Raw genomic sequence first — 22,018 nt, 5'->3', positions numbered from 1 at the left:
GCCGGCCTGTCCCGACATGTCGTACAGTAGTACTCTGTACAATAGCCGGCCTGTCCAGACATGTCGTACAGTAGTGCTCTGTACAATAGCCGGCCTGTCCCGACATGTCGTACAGTGGTACTCTGTACAATAGCCGGCCTGTCCCGACATGTCGTACAGTAGTACTCTGTACAATAGCCGGCCTGTCCAGACATGTCGTACAGTAGTACTCTGTACAATAGCCGGCCTGTCCCGACATGTCGTACAGTAGTACTCTGTACAATAGCCGGCCTGTCCCGACATGTCGTACAGTAGTACTCTGTACAATAGCCGGCCTGTCCAGACATGTCGTACAGTAGTGCTCTGTACAATAGCCGGCCTGTCCAGACATGTCGTACAGTAGTGCTCTGTACAATAGCCGGCCTGTCCCGACATGTCGTACAGTAGTGCTCTGTACAATAGCCGGCCTGTCCCGACATGTACACTATAGCAATTCTCTGTAACGTCGCACAATACAGCCATTAGTTTCACTTCCTGATCTCAGGACTGTACGGGCATTGGCTGGCAGTGCGGACACCGCGCCCCCTGGCGGCCCCGTATGTGACGGGTGTTAGCGCTGCTTTCCCGCTCCCGGTCAGTAGTCCCCGCTGCTGACATGTCGTCGTGCGGTGCCGGTCCTTCTGATTCCGGTGGAGGAGATGCCGCCATCCCTGAGGCAGCGAGCGGAATCCTGGCCAGTCTTCACGAATTCCACCGCTTCCTCCGCTCCGGGGATCCCGGGGGTTGTGTGGCGGCGCAGAGCCTCCTACGAAGCCTGGGAGAGGAGTGCCTGATCTCCGCGCCGGGCAGCAGCGAGCTGGGTGTGTGCAGGACCGGGGGAGGGCGCATCGTCTGTAGGGACATTACAATTCACACGTGTCCATCTTCAGTGCACTGGAGGGCACGATGGGAATTGTAGTTCCACAACAGCCTGAGGACTGGTAAAGCTCATGTTTTCTAATCACCCAGGTTCTTCTCCCACAAAGTGCAGCTGCTGTATGAGCCTCTTCTGTGGCTCCATAATGGCCTGTCTCAGGGGCAGGACCCGGGGCACTTCTCTGGTCTCCATAATTCTTCTATTATCCCAAGGCACCCACAGCTTACTGATCACTGGGGTCTGACCGCTGGGACCCTCCCGAATCCCAAGAAATTGGTCGGAGGTGCAGGTGCCGCTCTCCGCTCCAGTCAGACTAGGACTGGCCCACGGGAGAACAGGAGAATTCTCCGGTAGGCCCCTGTGAAGGAAGGAGTGCTAATGAGTAGTGCAGGAAAAGGTATCATTAAACATGTTTGCCACATCAATATTACATAGAGTAAATTTGTGTTCTAGGATCAGGTTATTATTGCATGTAGCTGAACAGTGGGCCCCAAGAATCAACGTTATGGTGGGCCTTTTCCAACTCAGTCCACTACTGCCTCTATTCCTTGTCTGTGGTAGACAGTGGAGTGCTGTGCTCGGCTTCCTCCAGTCCCATAGACCATAAACTGAGTGTCCTTGGTGCGTTGTATATTTAAAGGGGTTTTAGCAGGACCTAAGGCCATATGTAGGTGTCCGAGGGCGGATCGCCGTCAGCCTCAGGCATATGTTATTCTGTCAAGTTGGCGTCAAGAGATCTATGGCCAGTCCATACTCAGACCGTGAAACACAGATGTCTGAATTCGGCCTTAGGAAATCTTGTGACTATCAGATTAGTGGGGTCCACCTCCTGACACCACGAGGGGCCCAGAGTACCTAATCTGCCGCAATATGTTATGTATGGCTGTGATAGGTGATGCTGGCTCCCTCTGATGTGAATCCTAGAAAATGTACAGAACCAATGACGGCTGACCATGATGTACAGAGCTGTGCCAATAATTGTGCTCCATCAATCAGCTGTTTGTTGGGGACTCTGACCCATAGGTTTATGACCAATCCTGAAAATAGGACAACAGTACTAAAGCTATGGTCCAGGTTTGAGAGCAAAGTCTTCAGTGTCTTTATGTAGAGTTCTGGCGTTGTGCGCGCTGTCATGATTTCCCGGTGTGAGTGGTCAGGCACACTGTCATGATTTCCCGGTATTGCCGGTGTGAGTGGTCAGGCACACTGTCATGATTTCCCGGTATTGCCGGTGTGAGTGGTCAGGCACACTCATGATTTCCCGGTATTGCCGGAGTGAGTGGTCAGGCACACTCATGATTTCCCGGTATTGCCGGTGTGAGTGGTCAGGCATACTGTCATGATTTTCCGGTATTGCCGGTGCGAGTGGTCAGGCACACTGTCATGATTCCAGTATTGCTGGTGCGAGTGGTCAGGCACACTGTCATGATTTCCCGGTATTGCCGGTGCGAGTGGTCAGGCACACTGTTATGATTTCCCGGTATTGCTGGTGTGAGTGGTCAGGCACACTGTCATGATTTCCCGGTATTGCCGGTGTGAGCAGTCCGCACACTGTCATGATTTCCCGGTATTGCCGGTATGATGGTCATGATTTCCCAGTGTGAGAGGGCACAGACTGTCATGATTTCCCGGTATTGCTGGTGCGATCGGTCTGCACACTGTCATGATTCAGAAGTCTACAGTACATAGAGTGACTACAAACGTTGCTCTCAAATCTGGACACCCCTAGGCTCTGTTCCCACCATGAGCATTTGAAGCTGCTTACTTTTTGATACATCCTGACATTTGCTTTTGACAAAACTTTATTAATACAGTCATGTGTGGATGAAATGTATTTTTAGTGCATGTCCGCAACAGAACCGCACTAAAAACGCATGTGTGTTTTTACCTGCTGATTTTCCACATCTAATGCAATTCTATAGGGAAAATCTGTACATAAATAGCAGCGTATCTGCAAGAGAAATTGATCTTGAAGATTTGAAACACTCACTGCAGGTCAATTTACACTGCGTGTAAAAAATAAAAAAATAAAAATACAGTGGACATGAGACGTCTATAAATCCCATCCACTGAGCTGGAACTGTAGTACTCTGCGGTTCTGATGCAGCAAAAATAGTCATCATCAAAAACATGGAACCACAGCCTCCAGGTCCCAGGAAAAGCAAGTCCTGGCACTCACGCATTGGTAGTTAATTCATTTATTCCACAAGACTTGTGGAATAAATGAATTACCGTAACTACCAACACATGAGTGCCGGGACTCGGTTTTCTTGGAACACTATTTTCCACTTGCACCACCCCAATAGAACGGAGTGCCGACTATATTTCTTTAATCCAGGTCCCCGGACACCTCTAACTACAGGACCAAAAGTAGATACAGAACAGAAACACCATAGAATTAGCAGCATTTTTGTTATTTTTAAATGCTGTACATGAAATCAGCCATAGAGGTGTCTGACGTTTAGGCATTTGGTAAGGCTGGACCCAGACACCGTATGGATAGGCTTCCTCGCTTTGTAAGAGGGGATTTCCCAGTTTGGATTCACTTATAGAAGATTAGTGCTTATTAGGCCACGTTCATACGTTCAGTATTTTACATCAGCATTTGTAATCCAAAGTGAGGAAACGTATGATAGAAACACATCACGTCTGCATTTTTCACCCATTCCTGGTTTTTGCTTACAAATACTGATGTAAAATACTGACCAAATACTGAACGTGTGAACGTGGCCTAATAGTAACAACATTGTGAATGGGATTAAAGGTAACCTGCCAGGTTGGTTGTACATGTAGTCTGATCTGTGGACAGCATGTTATAAAGGAGAAGCTGAGCAAAATGATATATAGGTTTGTGGGAAAAGATTCTGTATGACTTGTATTTTCAGTGAAATCCTTGGTGTTTGAATGTATATGAGTCCAGTGGGTGGTCTTACTAGTGATTGACTGCTCTCTGCATGCACAGTCATAGGGAAATCTGTCAATCACTGAATAGGACCACCCACTGGACTCATGGATACAAACACCAGAGACTACAATGAATGAAAGGCAAGGTTTACTGAAACGTATCCCACAAATACGTGTATGAATCTGCCCATCTCCTCCTGCTCCGTAACCTCCTGACTGCAGATCAGATATATTTTCGACATGACATTTTCTATTAAAGGGTAGGTTTACATTACTTAATCTTTGGCACTAAACGACTGCCGATTAGCTGCTTGTTTGCTGAATGGCTGTTGTGTAACAACCTGTTTACATAGGCAGACCGCGTTTTCAGACTGAACAATCCGTTTTAGATTGCACAGACTACCAATGTTCTCGGCAGCACTGGTCATGTTTACAAAGGACGAGAAGGAGGGTCTTTTGGGCAACCCAACAGATTATTTCACCCAACGAATCAGCGTTTGCTTGTTCGTCAGGTGATCGGCCTGTTTTAAGCTGCACGATTGTCAGGAAGCAAGCTTTTTTTAGGATTACTTGTTCACAATAATCATGTAAATGCACCTTGCCTAAAGGCCCCGTCACATTTAGCGACGCTACAGCGATCCCGACAACGATACGACCTGTCAGGGATCGTTGCTGCGTCGCTATGTGGTCACTGGTGAGCTGTCAAACAGGCAGGCTCACCAACGATCAGGGGAGCAGCGACATCGTGGAAAGAATCTTTCCACGATGTCCTGCTCCTGGTTACCAGCCTGCTGAAGCAGGAGCAGGCTGGTAACCATGATAAACAGCGGGTTACTAGGGGCACACGCGCTCCTAGTAACCCGCTGTTTATCATGGTTACCAGCCTGATCGCTGGTCCCGCTGGTCACACACAGCGATGTGTGCTGACCAGCGGGAGGGCAACGACCAAAAAAATGGTCCAGGACATTTTGCAGCGATCAGCGACCTCACAGCAGGGGTCTGATCGCTGCAAAGTGTCACACATAGCGACATCGCTGGTGAGGTCGCTATTTCGTCACCAAAACTGTGACTCAGCAGCAATCTCGCTAGCGATCTCGCTATGTGAGACGGGGGCTTAATTCTTATTCTAGTGCTGCAGAAAAAATTGACCTGAAATTCACAGTATATTAATTTACGCTGCAGATGTTGCCACATATTTTATCCTTTGTAATGTATAGGATGAAGTGTGCATAAAATCTGCAGGAATATTTACCACTGGATTTCACTTTTCTTTTTATGCTGCAGAAATTCCACAGGGCATACAGCCCATGGGCGGATTTATTAAAAACCTCAATTGCTGACATCTTCTTGTACTGTTGGTTAAAATTCCACAACAAACAATTTGCAATAGTTTCTCTTATGCTTCTAAGGCTATGTGCCCACGATGCAGAATTGAAGCAGAAAATTTTCACAGCGTTTCTGCATGTTCTTAGCAGTAAAAACGCTTGCGGATTTCACACGCGTTTTTGCAGCGTTTTTACATGCGGATTTGACTTGCGTTTTTCAAATGCATTGAGTAGTCAAATCCGCATGCGGAAACGCACAAATAATGGACATTCTGCAGATTTTTCCGCACAGAAAATCTGCTGCGGAAAAATCCGCAGCATGTGCAGATTATCATTGGGGACCATGGGGCACGTATTACCATGCATTTTAAAAGCGTTTCCGCTGCGGAAATTCCGCAGTAAAAACGCTTGAAAAATGCATCATGGGCACGCAGCCTAACTATAGGATAGGTTATTTTACAGTCTACTTTAATTGTAGCCACTTATAAACACTTTTATATGTCTTTTTTTAGCTTTGAATACATCCTTGGTCTTCTCGAAAGAATATGGCCTGCTCGTGTTTATCCACAAGTCCCTTACCATGGAAGAAGTAAGTCGGTTTTATATAATCCTTTGTCACTTTTCACTTAAAGAGAACCATTTTTTGAAGGGGACGAGGAGGTAAAGCTAAATGTGCCTAAGTTGTACATTATTAAGAAAAAGTGAAGTCACTGATGTCCTTCTGGATACTGTCAAGAAGTTATTTAGACCGTGCTTCCATGAAGGTGACGAGGGATCATTGGCTGATCGCTCCATAGTTGCTGCCTGAGCACGGCCACAATACTCTATGCATCATGAACAATACCTATTCCCTATAGTGTGTATTTTTTGGGAGGGTGGTGGGTGAGAGCTGCCCAAATCAGTGTGATTGACACAGAGCTCTGTATTACTGTACAGTCACACATCTGTGTGTAATGATTTGTGATCCACATACAGAAGAGGGCCCCTGTGCAACAGTTTTTTGGGCCCTTTGCAGTGCAGTAGCTCATCATAATGCACGATTTCACCTACTATGTAGATAGAGGTGGCCCCCTTGCCTTTTGAGCCCCTGTGTGGCTGCACCAATGATATGTCCGCCCTTGTGGTCCCGGGTCTTCCGACCCTATTGCAGGCTATAGATGCAGGATTTTAGGCCCTTGTTTTCTAATTTTTTCATAATAATAATTCTTTCAACTATAGTATCGAGATTGTCGAGAAGAAGCATTAAAGTTCCTGTCCGCCTTCCTCGAGAAGATAGGTCAACAATCAAAGCCATATGCATTAGAAATTAAGGTAAGGTCTTAAGTCTTATAGCTTTGTAAGAAACTCTGCTAAATTTCACAAGCTCATTTTATTTCTTTATCGCTTCATTGGGGGACACAGGACCATGGGTGTATGCTGCTGTCGCTAGGAGGTTGACACTATGCAAAAAAAGGAAAATAGCTCCTCCTCCGCAGTATGCACCCGCCTACAGGCACCAAGCTCACCAGTTTAAGCTTAGTGTCTGTAGGAGGTAGACCTGGATCTTCACAGATCCAACCCTGTTGTGTTTATTAACCTTTCTTTTTTCTTTTTCAGATACAGCTCTTCAGGCTAACAGGGCACATTGCGTCCCCTGTTAACCCACTAGCGACCGAGAGAGCAATGTGGATACCCCCACATCGCCCACTCTCGGACCCACTTGGCAGGACTTATCTCCTGTCACCTTAGGGTGTCTCAGGGTGATCTCGGTGGCCAGTCCTAGCCTGTTCCCCACCCCAGCCCCCTCCTCGGAGCGACCTGGGAGGGAGACGGTGGTCCCTGCGGGTGACCTTCCCCCAGTTTTCTGGGGTTGACACAGACTCCTGTACTGTCCAGGACCAGACAGTGCGGGAAGGAGGAAAAGCCAGGATCCCCGCCTATCCAGGAAGGCATCCTGAGGCCATCCTCAGAAGGAGAAAGAAAGGGACGGTTCCCGGACCCGCTAAGACTGGTACTCCCTGCCTTCTAGCTGCATGTCCCACTCCCCCGGCGTTACCTGCCTCCCTCCCCCCTTCCCCTCTAAACCAAACATGGCGCTTAACAGCTCTTCCCTAGGCCACTTCCTCCTTCTCCTTCATAATGCGCTGCAAATCTGCCGCGCTTTTCTCCGTCGGGGGTGGCGTGTCCGGTGGGCGGTCCCGCTCCGACGGCTATACGCCCCCCCCCTTTTTGACCAACCAGGGCCGAGGTGCATAGTGACGCTTCCGTCACGCCCTCGTGCCTTCTGCGGACCTATCACGGCGGGCCTCTCAAGCCCGCCCCCCTTCCCATCTACCTATCGGAGCCTCGTCGCGCTCCGTCATCAACTCTGCGTCCTCTGCACCGACGCCATCACTCTGCCGCACGCAGCTCCCTACTCCATCGGCACCTATCGTGACCCGCTCCAGCCTCACCTTCGGAGCCTTCAGGGGGACACTGGACCACTTCTCTGCAGGATCGGGTAGGCTCTGTCCTGACACCGACCCCCCCCCCCCTGCTCACAGCGCTCTCCTCTGCAGTATCCCTGGTCAGGCACATATGCCCAAACCCAGGGAGCCCTCAGTCCATCCCTCTCACATCGTCACATACTACGCCTGTGCTCTTTGCGGTACTAAGTGGCCTGCGGGTCTCACTACGGCCTTCTGCTCGACCTGCAAACCTCCCGCCATGCTGGTACCCCAAGATCCCCCCGCCGCTCAGGACGTGGTAACCCCCTCCCCTCCGGAGTAGGCTGTTGCTATGTCACAGTCTGTCTCTGACCTCACCAAGGTTTCTCAATCTCTGGTGCAGGTCTTAGAACGCTTGCCAGAACGTTTGCCTATGCTATCCATGGCCACCAGCGCTCCGAACATCCCCACAGACGATTCGCAGGCACCCCTGCCCCCTCCTCACAGGGGCAGACTGACGGCACGTTCTCAGAAACGGACTCACGCAAGCTCATCCTCCACCTCTCCAGACTCCAAGATGCTCCCTGCGTCTCACACCTCTTCCCCGGAGGTCGCCCAGGGATCTAACTCTGCTTCAGATTCAGACTCTGGTTCTGACTCAGACCAGAATTCCAAGGTCCAGGACATGATAGACAACCTTATAACGGCTGTCAATCAGACTCTGCATGTTACAGAAGACGAGAGCCTTTCCCGGGATTACTCAGTTTCCTTCAAAAAGATTAAGCGTCCTGCACGCACTTTTTCTAACCATGCAGAATTTGTTTTTCAAAAGAAGTGGGAGCATCCAGAAAAGCGCTTTACAGGAAAGAAACAGTTAAACATCCTATACCCCTTTAACCATGACCTTGTCAGCAAATGGACGGAGTCCCCATCTGTGGATCCTCCCGTCTCTCGCCTTTCCGCCAAGACTGTACTGTCTCTTCCGGATGGTTCCTCCCTTAAGGATACCACGGATAAACAGGTGGAGGCCCTCACCAAGTCAGCCTTTGAGGCTGCGGGCACCTCCCTCTGCCCTTCCTTCGCCTCAACTTGGGTATCAAAAGCAGTGTCCGCATGGGCCAAACAGCTCAGACAGGGCATCCTAGCAGGCTCCTCCCCGGACGATCTGGCCGACTTAGCTGATCAGATCGGCCATGCCGGAAAATATCTACTTACGGCGTCCCTCGACTCCGCTGCATGCTCAGCCCGGGTTTCCAGTAATCTCGTTGCCTTACGTAGAATTCTTTGGCTTAAAGTCTGGAACGCCAACCCGGCTTCCAAATGATCTCTAAGTAATCTTCCTTTTCAAGGTTCCAGGCTGTTTGGATCCAAGCTAGATCAGATCATCTCCGATGCTACTGGGGGTAAGAGCACCTCTCTCCCCCAGCCCAGACACAAACGCCCTTTTCCTAGGAGACGCCCCCTTCAATTGCGGTCCTTTCATCAGTTCGCTCAACCGAACCCCTCCTCTCAACAGGACCGTACTCCAGCACAGCGTGACAGTCGTAGACCTTCCTTTAGGCCCACGCCTAACTGGCGCCCAAAGAGTCGCTCCTCCAAGTCCTCTGGATCACGATCACGATCCAACAGGTTTTCCTCAACATGACGGGTCACTCCCACCTGGGACTTCTCCCAGGGTGGGCGGCCGTCTCCTTCTGTTCCCAGATTCTTGGCTCCCGGCAATAGAAGATGTCTGGGTAAAAGAAATTGTGACTTCCGGCTACAAAATCGAGTTTGATTCCAGCCCACGATCACGCTTTCTCAGGTCCCACCCCCCACAAGCATCTCTGCTTCCCGGTTTCCTCCAAGCCATCACCTCTCTTCTGCGCTCAGGAGTCATAGTCCCGGTTCCCGTTCAGGAAAGGTTTTCCGTTTTTTACTCAAATCTCTTCGTCGTCCCAAAAAAGGACGGCTCACTATGTCCCATTCTGGACCTCAAACAGCTAAACCGACATGTACGCATCCGACAGTTCAGGATGGAGTCCCTCAGGTCGGTAATCGCCACGATGGAGGCCGGGGAATATCTATGTTCAGTGGACATTCAGGATGCATACCTTCACATCCCAATCTGCGCGTCACATCAGAAGTTCCTACGCTTTTCCTTCAAGAACGCGCATTACCAGTTCACTGCCCTCCCTTTCGGCCTCGCCACAGCCCCGAGGGTTTTCACGAAGGTGATGGCGACAGTTATGGTCATTCTTCGAACAAGGGGAATTGTAATCATCCCCTACCTCGACGACCTGTTAATCAAGGGCCCCACTTTCAAGGACTGTCTCCACAGCCTCCAGATCACCTTGAACACTCTCCCGGTTAGGCTGGCTGATCAACATGGACAAATCCTCCCTGCTCCCATGCCAACGCCTAACCTTCCTAGGGATGCAGTTTGACACGACCCGTGCCCGGGTCCTCCTTCCGAGGGAAAAGATAAACTCTCTACGACAAGGAATCCACATCCTCTCCGAGCCAGGTCCACACTCCCTTCGCCTATGCATGAGTGTCCTGGTAAAGATGGTAGCGGCAATGGAGGCAGTTCCGTTTGCCCAGTTCCATACCCGGTCTCTTCAACTAGCCCTTCTCTCAGCTAGGGACAAGAATCCGTCATCTCTAGATCGACGCATTAAGTTACCTCGTCAAGTAAGACGGTCCCTAACCTGGTGGTCCCGCCCTTCTTCCTTCAGACCCGGAAGATCATTCCTTCCGCTTCGCTGGCAGGTGGTCACGACCGATGCCAGTCTCATCGGTTGGGGGGCAGTTTTCCTACAACACACGGTCCAGGGCAGGTGGAGTCCCCACGAAGTCTCCCTTCCCATCAACATTCTGGAGATAAGGGCGATTTACCTGTTGTTGCGTCACTGGCAGAAGATCCTGGCAGGGTCCCCAGTCCGGGTACAATCGGACAATGCCACGGCCGTGGCATACATAAACCATCAGGGAGGAACGCGCAGCAAGCCCGTTTTAAAAGAGGTGGCAAGAGTGCTACTTTGGGCCGAGAAAACGGTCCCGGCAATCTCAGCAGTCCACATTCCAGGGGTCGACAATTGGGCAGCCGACTTCCTCAGTCGGCAGGGCCTCGCCTCAGGAGAATGGTCTCTCCATCCCGAGGTGTTTCACCAAATCTGCTTGCGGTGGGGCACGCCGGACGTCGACCTCATGGCGTCCCGGTTAAACCACAAGGTCCCGTCCTTTGTAGCTCGGTCCCGCGATCCACTAGCAATCGCTCAGGACGCGCTAGTCATATCATGGTCACAGTTCCAACTGCCCTATCTCTTTCCACCTTTACCTTTGATCCCTCGAGTCATCAAAAAGATCAAGACAGAGGGAGTACCAGTTCTCCTAGTAGCCCCAGATTGGCCCAGACGCGTCTGGTACGCAGATCTGGTAAATCTGCTTGTCGACTCCCCCTGAAGACTACCAGACCGTCCGGACCTCCTCTCTCGGGGTCCTATTCTTCATCAGAGTTCTCGTTCTCTGAATTTAATGGTATGGCCGTTGAGGCCTCGGTGTTGAAGACGGCGGGCTTTACTGACAATGTCATTCAGACCCTAATTAACGCCAGAAAACCCGCTACCTCGCGCATATACCACAGAACTTGGAGAGCCTTTTTTCGTCACTGCGAACAAGATCAACTGACTCCTATGTCCTTTTCTTTGCCAGTTATTTTAGCTTTTCTTCAGTCTGGCCTAGAGGCGAGACTATCTCTCAGCACTCTCAAGGGCCAAGTTTCGGCCTTGTCCATTCTATTCCAACGTAACTTAGCTAGCCGTCCTCAGGTCAGGACCTTTCTACAAGGGGTGGCCCACCTGGCGCCCCCCTATTGCCCTCCAGTGGAACCATGGGACCTTAATATGGTCCTAAGCATCCTACAACAGCCTCCTTTTGAACCCATTCAGGACATTCCAGCCTCTCTCCTTTCCTGGAAGGTGGCTTTTCTGGTGGCTGTTACCTCTATTAGAAGGGTCGCAGAACTCGCAGCCCTCTCTTGTCGGTCGCCTTTTCTGGTATTCCATCAGGACAAGGTAGTGCTCAGGCCGGTGCCTTCCTTTTTTGCCGAAAGTGGTTTCCGCTTTTCACATTAATGAGGACATCGTTTTGCCTTCCTTTTGCCCTGCTCCAGTGCATCCACGGGAGAAGTCTCTGCACAAACTGGACCTGGTCAGAGCTCTACGTGTGTACCTTTCCAGAACGGCCTCCCTTCGGCGCTCGGATGCCCTTTTTGTCATCCGTGAGGGGCATCGCAAAGGTCTCCCTGCTTCCAAGTCAACCATCGCCTGTTGGATACGTTCGACCATCTTGGAGGCATATCGCATCTCGGGCAAACCTCCCCCTCCCGGAGTAAGGGCTCACTCCACCAGGGCGGTGGGGGCCTCTTGGGCGGTTCGCCATCAGGCTTCGGCCTCACAAATCTGCAAGGCCGCAACGTGGTCTTCTCGTCACACCTTTTCAAGGTTTTACAAGGTCCACACTTATTCTTCGGCTGATGCCAGTCTTGGACGGAAGGTCCTGCAGGCGGCAGTTGCCGAAGTCTGACTTAGTCTGTGACTATCTTTTGTTCTCCCACCCAAGGGACTGCTTTGGGACGGCCCATGGTCCTGTGTCCCCCAATGAAGCGATAAAGAAAGAGGGATTTTGGGTACTCACCGTAAAATCTCTTTCTTGGAGCCTTCATTGGGGGACACAGCACCCTCCTTGTGTTTGGACTTATGTCCTGTTGGCCATGTTGGGCATCTCATTTAGTTTTTCACGGTTGTGCCCCGTTGGGCATTACATAGTTGGTTTTTATTGTGCTTCTCCTACTGCTCTAGCCACTAACTGGTGAGCTTGGTGCCTGTAGGCGGGTGCATACTGCGGAGGAGGAGCTATTTTTCTTTTTTTGCATAGTGTCAACCTCCTAGCGACAGCAGCATACACCCATGGTCCTGTGTCCCCCAATGAAGGCTCCAAGAAAGAGATTTTACGGTGAGTACCCAAAATCCCTCTTTTATCACCTCGTTAATGTCAGTGTGCTAAGTGTAAAGCTAAATGGTGTGTGTATAATTTGCTATACTTAAAGGGAATCTGTCAGCAGCTGTGGAATCTGATAGCCGCATAATGTAGAGCCAGAGAGCCTGATTCCAGCGATGTGTCACTTACTGGGCTGCTTAGTGTAGTTTTCATAGAATAAGACTTCTGAGCTGTGTATAACCCCACCCACACCCTTGACTGGCAGCTTCCTGTATACACTGTGCATTGTCAGCAAGCAGCCAATCAGTGGTGGGGGCGGGGTTACACAGATTAGCCTGACTGATCTGCACATGAGATGTAGTCCCCTAGTGATTATCTCCTGCTGATTAAACAGTGATTGTATGGAAACTACAGCATACAACTTAGTAAGTAACACATTACTGTAATCGGGCTCTCTGCTCCTAGATTATGCTGCTCTCAAGTTAAATAGAGATTCCCTTTAATACGTCTGCAGTAGTGTGCACGTAGGGCTTGGTCTACGTAGGTTTCAGCCTCTAGAGATTCTAAAGATTGCAATCAATAAAAAAAAAAAAAAAAAAAACGTTAATTTTGCTGTTATCATTTTTATCACTTAACAAGAAATCACTTTTAAGCAATTTTTGCATCTGCACCAGAGCCTCTGTTGGCGATTTTCTTCTTTCAGATCTCCTGCTTGCCAGTTTTTCCTGACAAACTGGTGAACACATCAGCAAAATATCATGAGCAACATTGTAAATCTGTGAGGTTTCAGTGGTACTTGTAAAAAGAATTTGATAATGTGTGACATGTGTTTTTTTTTTTTTTTTTTTTATAGATATATAAAAGGAAACCTGTAACTGTTTTAAAGTTGTTTTTTTTTCCCCAACAGAAAATATGTGTCATCGTATACACAAAAGAAAAGTATGCCAAGTGCAAAGTAGCCGCACTAGATCTTCTGATTAGGGTAACTATAAGTATTATGTGGTGGAATAGTTTCTGGCTATAAGTCATACTGTGTACAAACATTATTCAGTGGGAAAACATTTTTCTCCCCCACTTGCCAGTAGGTACGCCATCTGTCCTAATACAGACATCTGTGCAGATTGATATAAAGGTTGTGGGAAAAGATTCAGTGACTGACAGCTATGTATGAATGCTTACTTATACAGGGGGGGCAATAAGTCACTGATTAGGACCACCCGACCGCGACCAATCAGCATTATTGGCGCCAAATGTAAACACCGCTCTGCTCATTGTTCGCCAGCCGCAACCAATCAGCATTATTGGCGCCAAATTTAAACACCGCTCTGCTCATTGGTCGCCGGCCGCGACCAATCAGCATTATTGGCGCCAAATTTAAACACCGCTCTGCTCATTGTTCGCGGCCGGCGACCAATCAGCATTATTGGCGCCAAATTTAAACTCGCTCTGCTGATTAGTCGCCGGCCGCGACCAATCAGCATTATTGGCGCCAAATTTAAACACCGCTCTGCTGATTGGTTGCGGTCGCGACTAATCAGCGATTTTAGCGCCAAATTTAAACAAGCTCTCCGGTCCTCACTAACACAATTCGCCGATTGGTCGCGGCTGCCGCCCGCGACCAATCGCCGATATTGCCGCCAAATTTAAACACCGCCTTGCTGATTGGTCGCGGCCGGCAACCGCGACCAATCAGCGATTTTTGGCGCCAAATTTAAACAACGCTCTGCTGATTGCGCCCCGTCGGCCGCATACATATTCTAGAATACCCGATGCGTTAGAATCGGGCCACCATCTTGTCTTCATTATATTATGCTAGAAAAATGCACAGCAGACTGCAGTTCACATCACAGCCACTGGGTGGACAGATAGGAACACCTTCGAAGAGAGTAGCACAAAATCATTGTAATTCAAAGCTGGTGGTCTTGCTCCACTCTTTTTGGGATATGGTGAGCTAAGAGTAAGAAGGGACACATATATATTTTTTCTAATAAAAGACACAGGCGCATTTTGCAAGAGCATCAGGTTTTCAGGCATTATTCCTTTAGCTGCCTGTACATATATTTTACACTTTTGACATAATAAACCCTTGCACATGTACATCACATATCAAGAGCTGAGTCCGCTCTTTATGTGGCAGGTATCTGAGCTAACTCTGATCCTGACAGTTTAACCTCTAGGATGCTGCGGTAAAATGTGACCACTGTTACTAAGATCAATATAGAACTACTGTAGTGTATTATACCGATAATCAGATGATCATGTGAAGTCCCTAATGTGACCAAAAAAAAATGTAAAATCAAGTGTACATTTTTTAAATAATCTAAAAGAAAAACCCTTAGGGCTCACTCGCACTGGAGTATGTTCTCTCATGTAAGATAATCGGCTGATTATGGTATGCTAATGACACTCATATCAAGCTCTGTCAGAGTTTGATCCGAGTCTCCTCTTACTGTGATCCGATTCTCTCGCTTGAGAGAACCATATCACAGGTTAGGAGAAGGTGGAGAACTTAAATTCTTCAATGTCTCTGTGAGCATACATCAGACTGCACTCTGATGTCAACCGAGTGCAGTCCGATATTTCATGAGCACCCATAGACTTGTATAGGTGTGCATGGTCCGATTATCAGATGTACCCGCAGCATATTGGTTTCTTATGCTAAATTGACATGATAAAAAAAAAATCGCGGATCAGCACTGCCACACAATATAACATTGGGCCAAGTGCTATCCAATAAAGCATTGCATAGCACTCAGCCTTGTTACAGTTATATGAAAAAGTTTGGGCACCCCTATTAATCTTAAGCTTAATGTTTTATAAAAATTGGTGTTTTTGCAACAGCTATTTCAGTTTGATATATGTAATAACTGTTGGACACAGTAATGTTTCTGCCTTGAAATGAGGTTTATTGTACTAACAGAAAATGTGCAATCTGCATTCAAACAAAATTTGACAGGTGCATAAGTATGGGCACCCTTATCATTTTCTTGTTTTAAATACTCCTACCTACTTTTTACTGACTTACTAAAGCACTTTTTTTGGTTTTGTAACTTCATTGAGCTTTGAATTTCAAAGCCAGGTGTATGCAATCATGAGAAAAGCTACTTAAAGTGGCCACTTGCAAGTTGATCTCCTGTTTGAATCTCCTCTGAAGAGTGGCATCATGGGCTCCTCAAAACAACTGTCAAATGATCTGAAAACAAAGATTATTCAACATAGTTGTTCAGGGGAAGGATACAAAAAGCTGTCTCAGAGATTTAACCTGTCAGTTTCCACTGTGAGGAACATAGTAAGGAAATGGAAGAACACAGGGACAGTTCTTGTTAAGGCCAGAAGTGGCAGGCCAAGAAAAACATCAGAAAGGCAGAGAAGAAGAATGGTGAGATCAGTCAAGGACAATCAGATGCAGCATCAACTTGCTGCAGATGGTGTCACTGTGCATCGGTCAACTATACAACGCACTTTGCACAAGGAGAAGCTGTATGGGAAAGTGATGCGAAAGAAGCCGTTTCTGCAAGCACGCCACAAACAGAGTCGGCTGAGGTATGCAAAAGCACATTTGGAGAAGCCAATTTCTTTTTGGAAGAAGGTCCTGTGGACTGATGAAACCAAGATTGAGTTGTTTGGTCATACAAAAAGGCGTTATGCATGGCAGCAAAAAAACACAGCATTCCAAGAAAAACACTTGCTACCCACAGTAAAATTTGGTGGAGGTTCCATCATGCTTTGGGGCTGTGTGGCCAATGCAGGCACCGGGAATCTTGTTAAAGTTGAGGGACGCATGGATTCCACTCAGTATCAGCAGATTCTTGACAATACTGGTCAAGAATTAGTGACAAAGTTGAAGTTACGCAGGGGATGGATCTTTCAGCAAGACAATGATCCAAAACACCGCTCCAAATCTACTCAGGCATTCTTGCAGAGGAACAATTACAATGTTCTGGAATGGCCATCCCAGTCCCCAGACTTGAATATCATTGAACATCTGTGGGATCATTTGAAGAGGGCTGTCCATGCTCGGCGACCATCAAACTTAACTGAACTGGAATTGTTTTGTAAAGAGGAATGGTCAAAAATACCTTCATCCAGGATCCAGGAAATCATTAAAAGCTACAGGAAGCGACTAGAGGCTGTTATTTTTGCAAAAGGAGGATCTACTAAATATTAATGTCACTTTTCTGGTGAGGTGCCCATACTTATGCACCTGTCAAATTTTGTTTGAATGCAGATTGCACATTTTCTGTTAGTACAATAAACCTCATTTCAAGGCAGAAACATTACTGTGTCCAACAGTTATTACATATATCAAACTGAAATAGCTGTTGCAAAAACACCAATTTTTATAAAACATTAAGCTTAAGATTAATAGGGGTGCCCAAACTTTTTCATATACCTGTATATGGCAGTGTGAGCGAGCCTTAAAAGGTAAAAGTTTAAATCATCCCCATTTCCAATTTATTTCATAAAAAAATCTCAGTATGTCATGTATGTAGTGATTTGAACTATTCAAACATCATCCCGTAAAGTAAACACCCTATTAACCCCTTTCCGACATGTGCCATACAAGTATGGCACATGTCGAGTCTTTCCCTCCTCACCGGAGCCCGCACCTTTCTGGGCGCATGACAGCTGATCTGATCAGCTCTCATGTGCCCCTAACAACTGCAGGGGGAATCGTGATCCCCCAGCGGCTGTTAACATGTTAAATGGCGCTGTCAATCTCTGACAGCAGCATTTAACATTGCCGCAGCGGAAGGGAGTCATAAGTCCCACCCATCGGCGCCCGTGTCACATCTGTGGGTCGCCAATAGGTTGGCATGACAACCTGGGGTCTGCAGGAGTCCCCTGCAGTTGTCCCTGCCGGGAGGCTATGAGCATTGCCCACCGGTCGGCGTTCATAGCCAGTGAGCAATTCTGCTACACACAGGAGATCAGGTGATTGCAGCTTCTAGTCTCCCATAGAGACTATTGAACACAGTGTAAAGTAAAAACATGTTTTTAAAAATATTAAAATGTAAAAGTTTAAATCACCCCCCTTTCATCCCATTCAAAATAAAACAATAAAAAAAAAATCACATATACACATATTTGGTATTGCCATGTTCAGAATCGCTCGATCTATCAATATATATAAAAATGAATCCAAACGATAAACAGCGTAATGAGAAAAAAAATCTAAACGCCATAATTACGTTCTTTTAGTCGCCGCAACATTGCAATAACGGGCAATCAAAACATTGGATCTACCCCAAAATGGTATCAATAAAAACATGAGCTCTGGGTGCTAAAAATAAGCCCTCATCTGGCCCCAGATCCCAAAAAATAGAGACGCCACAAGTCTCGGAAAATGGTGACTTTTTTTTTTTTTCTAATAACCTCTGGATTTTTTTTCCCCACTTAAATAAAAATAAACCTATACATGTTTGGTATCTACAAACTCGTAATGACCTGGAGAATCATAACAGCAGGTCAAGTTTTAGCATTTAGTGAACATGGTAAAAAAAACACCAAAAAATAACTGTGGAATTGCAGTTTTTTTGCAATTTCACCACACTTGGATTTTTTTCTTGTTTTCCAGTACACGATATGGTAAAACCAATAGTGTCTTTCAAAAGTCCAACTTGTTCCTCAAAAAATAAGCGCTCACATGGCCATATTGACTGAAAGATAAAAAAGTTATGCCTCTGATAATAAGGGGAGCAAAAAACGAAAGCGTAAATACGGAAAATGACCTGGGGCTGAAGGGGTTAAAAACAGAAATGCCAGAATTGCTGCTTTTTGATCGCCTTGCTTTCAAATTTTTTTTTTTTTTTTTTAAAAGTGATCAAAAGTACTTCTAAAGAGTATCAAAAAACCCTGCAGCGTGTGGCACCATGATGGTAGAGCATGAACACTGAGGTGTAACAACCACATTAAAAACACCAAACCACATCTTGTCATGTTCTAACTAATTAATCAAATCATGTGTAGCAATCATGAGGGAACACCTCCCCCCCCTACAGCCAGAGTAGGAAAAGGAGAGGAAAAGACCAAACAAAATGTTGACAGTGTTCATGCTCTATGACTAAGGGCGCAGTAGGCGCCAGAAACGTGTCAGAGCGGTTCCTGTACCACATCATCCTTGTATGGATTTTTAAAGATATGTATTTGGAATTAAGCTTGAAGATTTTGTATTCTTGGATGTGCCTGTCCATCTCTTTTTTTTTGCATTGGATATTTCTGGTCGGTCAGCAGTATTGGAATAGCGCTCCTGAAATTAAAGACAGGTGTTTCCTAAAGTGTGAGTTCGGTGTCCTCTTCCGTTCTTATAGAGTACCCTTTCATCTAGATTCCTAGGCGTAGCTGCTTCAGGAAAAAGCCGGCAGTGTTTGCCCTGAAGCGATCTTTGCTGGAGGTTCTGCCGTCGTTTTTGCGTCGACTTGGCTTTTTTTGGTTTAAACTATAAATAACGAAGAATAAACGTGTTACTTTTTTAATTGCTTCATGGTTTTTTAAACACTGAATGTTCACAGCATGAATCCAGGAGGAATCCGCCTGCAAAAGATGTCTTGTGCACATACCCAAATCGCGCTTTTGCTCTCCTTGCTGTAGTGGTATTCCAATGTACAGGTTCTGGTATAAATATTAAAGTGAAGCTGGCAGGATGATTTTACAGCTGTGATTAGAGGATAATAGTAATGGCTGTGTAGAGTCTGATATAACCATAAAGATGATTCCTGTTTTGTAGTAGTCCCATGCACTTCCAGGCTAATTTGCATGTGATTTCAAAGCTGGCAAATTGGATCACTATAGACCAGGTATCATTTTATCATTGTTTAATTTAGCTAGTTATCCTAGAATGTACATATTGTATTTATTTTTCTGTTTCTGACCATTTTATCTAATGTAAGACCTCATTTTATGTCATTTCAGTTATTGCAACTCCTGAAAAAGTCCTACAAAATTGAGGAATTTAAAATCTTTGAAATGTTTAACAAATTTTATGGTGAACTTGGTATTAAAAGCAAATTATCAGATACAGGTAAGAAACGTTACAACGTCTAGATTTTCATAACGTACTTTGGTAAGAACAGCAAAATAAGCAGACATAGTATCTGCATAACTTAAAGAGATTGTCCAGAACTTGATATTTCATGACCTATCCATATAAATTTGGTGGTCTGGCATCCGGCTGGAAACTGCTCTGGCAGTGACTGGATCTGATAAATGTACAGTACTTGAGTTCACTTGAATGAAAGATTTATAAAAGCAGTAATTTACAGGTTGCTGGGCGCTAAAAAAACCCATCCACCAAGAAGTTTTATGGTATACATCCAGTTAGTTGTACTGCTGCACCCAGTAATCTAAGTGATACATCGTTGGCTTCAGCTTCTCTTTGCATCAGACGTCATTCACGTGCTGTTATGATGTCTGTGAGAATGCTTTGCCTATTTTATAAAAAACAGAAACTGATTTGGTTGGAGGAAGACCTACAAATTGTTCCAATCTTATTTGTGGTATACACTATACAACATACATTTACCACTGATGCAGTGCATTGATGAAGCTGCTATTTTCAAAGTTGGACATTTTATTGCTGTAATATTTAGTCTGTGATATTTTGTCTTCTAAAATGTTGTGTGTTCTGTAGTTTTAGAAAAAGTTTATGAGCTTCTGGGAATTCTGGGCGAAGTGCAACCTAGTGACATGCTGAACAATTCTGAAAAACTCTATCGAGCCTATCTGGGAGAATTAAAAGTACAGGTACTGGTATATTTGAAATATATATGTGAGAAAATCGGAAATTTGGTGAAAATTTTGCAGTTTTCAAACTTTACATTTTTATGCCTTTAAATCAGAGAGTCATGTCAAACAAAGTACACCCGCTCCTTAATGACTGCTGAATATTAGGGCCTTGATCACTGCTTCCTGGAACTAAAGGAAGCCCCCCATCTGGCCTGCACATCGTGATAGCTTGTAAGCAATGTGCACGGCCATATTCTTGTACCACACCCTGGCTTTTCTCATGGCACTGTATGGCTGGAAGACTTAATCAAAGAGATCAACTCCCCCCATGTTCTTGTACCCCAGGACACAGTCTGATTTGGTGACCTGCATAGAGGTACCTCATAGCCGTGGGGGTGCTGCCATCACCATGTATGGTGGTGAAGAAAAGGACATCCCTCTTGTCCTTGTACTTGACCACCAGAATGTTGTCGCTACATTGGGCTCTGCTCTCAATTTTTCTAAGCAGCTGCTCAATTAGCACCCTAGAGAGGCATCTCTGATTTTTTTGTGGACAGTACCGCATGCTGCAGTAGCTCACGCATATAGGGACTGCTGGTAAAATAATTATCCACATAGAGATGATAACCTTGATCCAGCAGTGGGTGCACCAAATCCCACACAATTTTCCCACTCACTCTGAGGACAGGGGGACATTCAGGGGGTTGAATCCAGATGTCCTTCCTTTCATGAACCATAAACTTGTGGGTGTATCCTGAGGTACTCTCACACTGTTTGTAGAGCTTAATTCCGTACCTGGCCCCCCTTTTACTGGGCAGGTATTGCCGGAGATTGAGCCTCCCCTTAAAATGTATTAGGGATTCATCCACTTTGGGGAGCGTACACCTCAGCAAACTTGTTGCTGAAGTGGCCAGTGACTGGCCGAACTTTGAAAAGACGATCAAAGTTGGGGTCATCTCAGTTTGGACACTGTAATGCAAAAATTTGTGGCTGGCCTCATAGCGTGTCCTGGGCAGAGCCATGTGGAACAGTGGAGTGTTAAACAAAACGTCAACACTCCAATATTGCCAAAGCACTGTCTTCTTCACTAATCCCATGTGAAGGGCAAGGCCCCAAAACTTCATCATTTGTATGGCGTCTACAGCTCGGCTGTGGAGTCGGAGTCATGGAGTCGGATCCCATTTTGGTGGAGTCGGTATAAAATGGACCGACTCCTAAAATATATAAGAAATTGGGTACAGTAGTTCAGTGCAGTTTGTGGGAATTATTTTTTCATAAGAATTTGGGAAAGAAATGAAATGTCCTTTAAATGTCTGTCCTATTCCTGATCTAAGGGTCTAGACTTTTAGCTGAGATGAATCTGTGCTACAGTAAATTTATCACTTAAACATGAGCCATAGATGAGGGAGTCGGAGTCGGTGACATGGAAATTGAGGAGTCGGAGGTTTGGCTTACCGACTCCACAGCCCTGGTCTAGTACAGGCGTCCAGTTGGCAAATGATGAAGTGGGATTTTGGGATAAAAATTGCTGGATGTAAAAACTTGTCTGAGACACAATTAAATTTACGAAATCCTCAGAGAAAAATACTTTGAACAAGTCAATTTCTGTGAGGCCTATTGTGTCAAATTGGATTCCTGGTTGCCCCACTAAATCAGGAATCTGTGGCTCATAATTTTCGGGAGGTGAGGTCCATACGGGGTGGGTAACGGTGGGTGCTGGTTCATTTTCTGTCCTGGGGCGTCACTTGAGAAAGAGGAGGAGGAGTCAGAAAAATACAGGAAGC

At 46.4% G+C, this 22,018-nt stretch overlaps 1 protein-coding gene across 1 annotated transcript in view; it reads left to right on the top strand.

The window, feature by feature from the left end:
• The first annotated feature begins 539 nt into the window (after positions 1 to 539).
• PRKDC (protein kinase, DNA-activated, catalytic subunit) overlaps positions 540 to 22,018 on the top strand; it is a 427,433-nt gene continuing 405,954 nt past the window's right edge. Inside the window, exons 1-6 of the mRNA XM_073679277.1 lie at positions 540 to 839; positions 5,637 to 5,713; positions 6,343 to 6,435; positions 13,417 to 13,491; positions 19,422 to 19,530; positions 20,140 to 20,252. Of these exons, the coding sequence (XP_073535378.1) occupies positions 635 to 839; positions 5,637 to 5,713; positions 6,343 to 6,435; positions 13,417 to 13,491; positions 19,422 to 19,530; positions 20,140 to 20,252 (672 nt within the window). The 5' untranslated portion in view covers positions 540 to 634. The remainder of the gene's footprint in view (positions 840 to 5,636; positions 5,714 to 6,342; positions 6,436 to 13,416; positions 13,492 to 19,421; positions 19,531 to 20,139; positions 20,253 to 22,018) is intronic.

This window comes from Phyllobates terribilis, unplaced genomic scaffold (genome assembly GCF_046119375.1).
Source record: "Phyllobates terribilis strain yellow unplaced genomic scaffold, ASM4611937v1 Scaffold_4__5_contigs__length_816908805, whole genome shotgun sequence".
Classification (NCBI taxonomy): Eukaryota; Metazoa; Chordata; class Amphibia; order Anura; family Dendrobatidae; genus Phyllobates; species Phyllobates terribilis.
The sequence above is the reverse complement of the archived record's forward strand: the minus strand, read 5'-3'. Positions and strand labels throughout refer to the sequence as shown.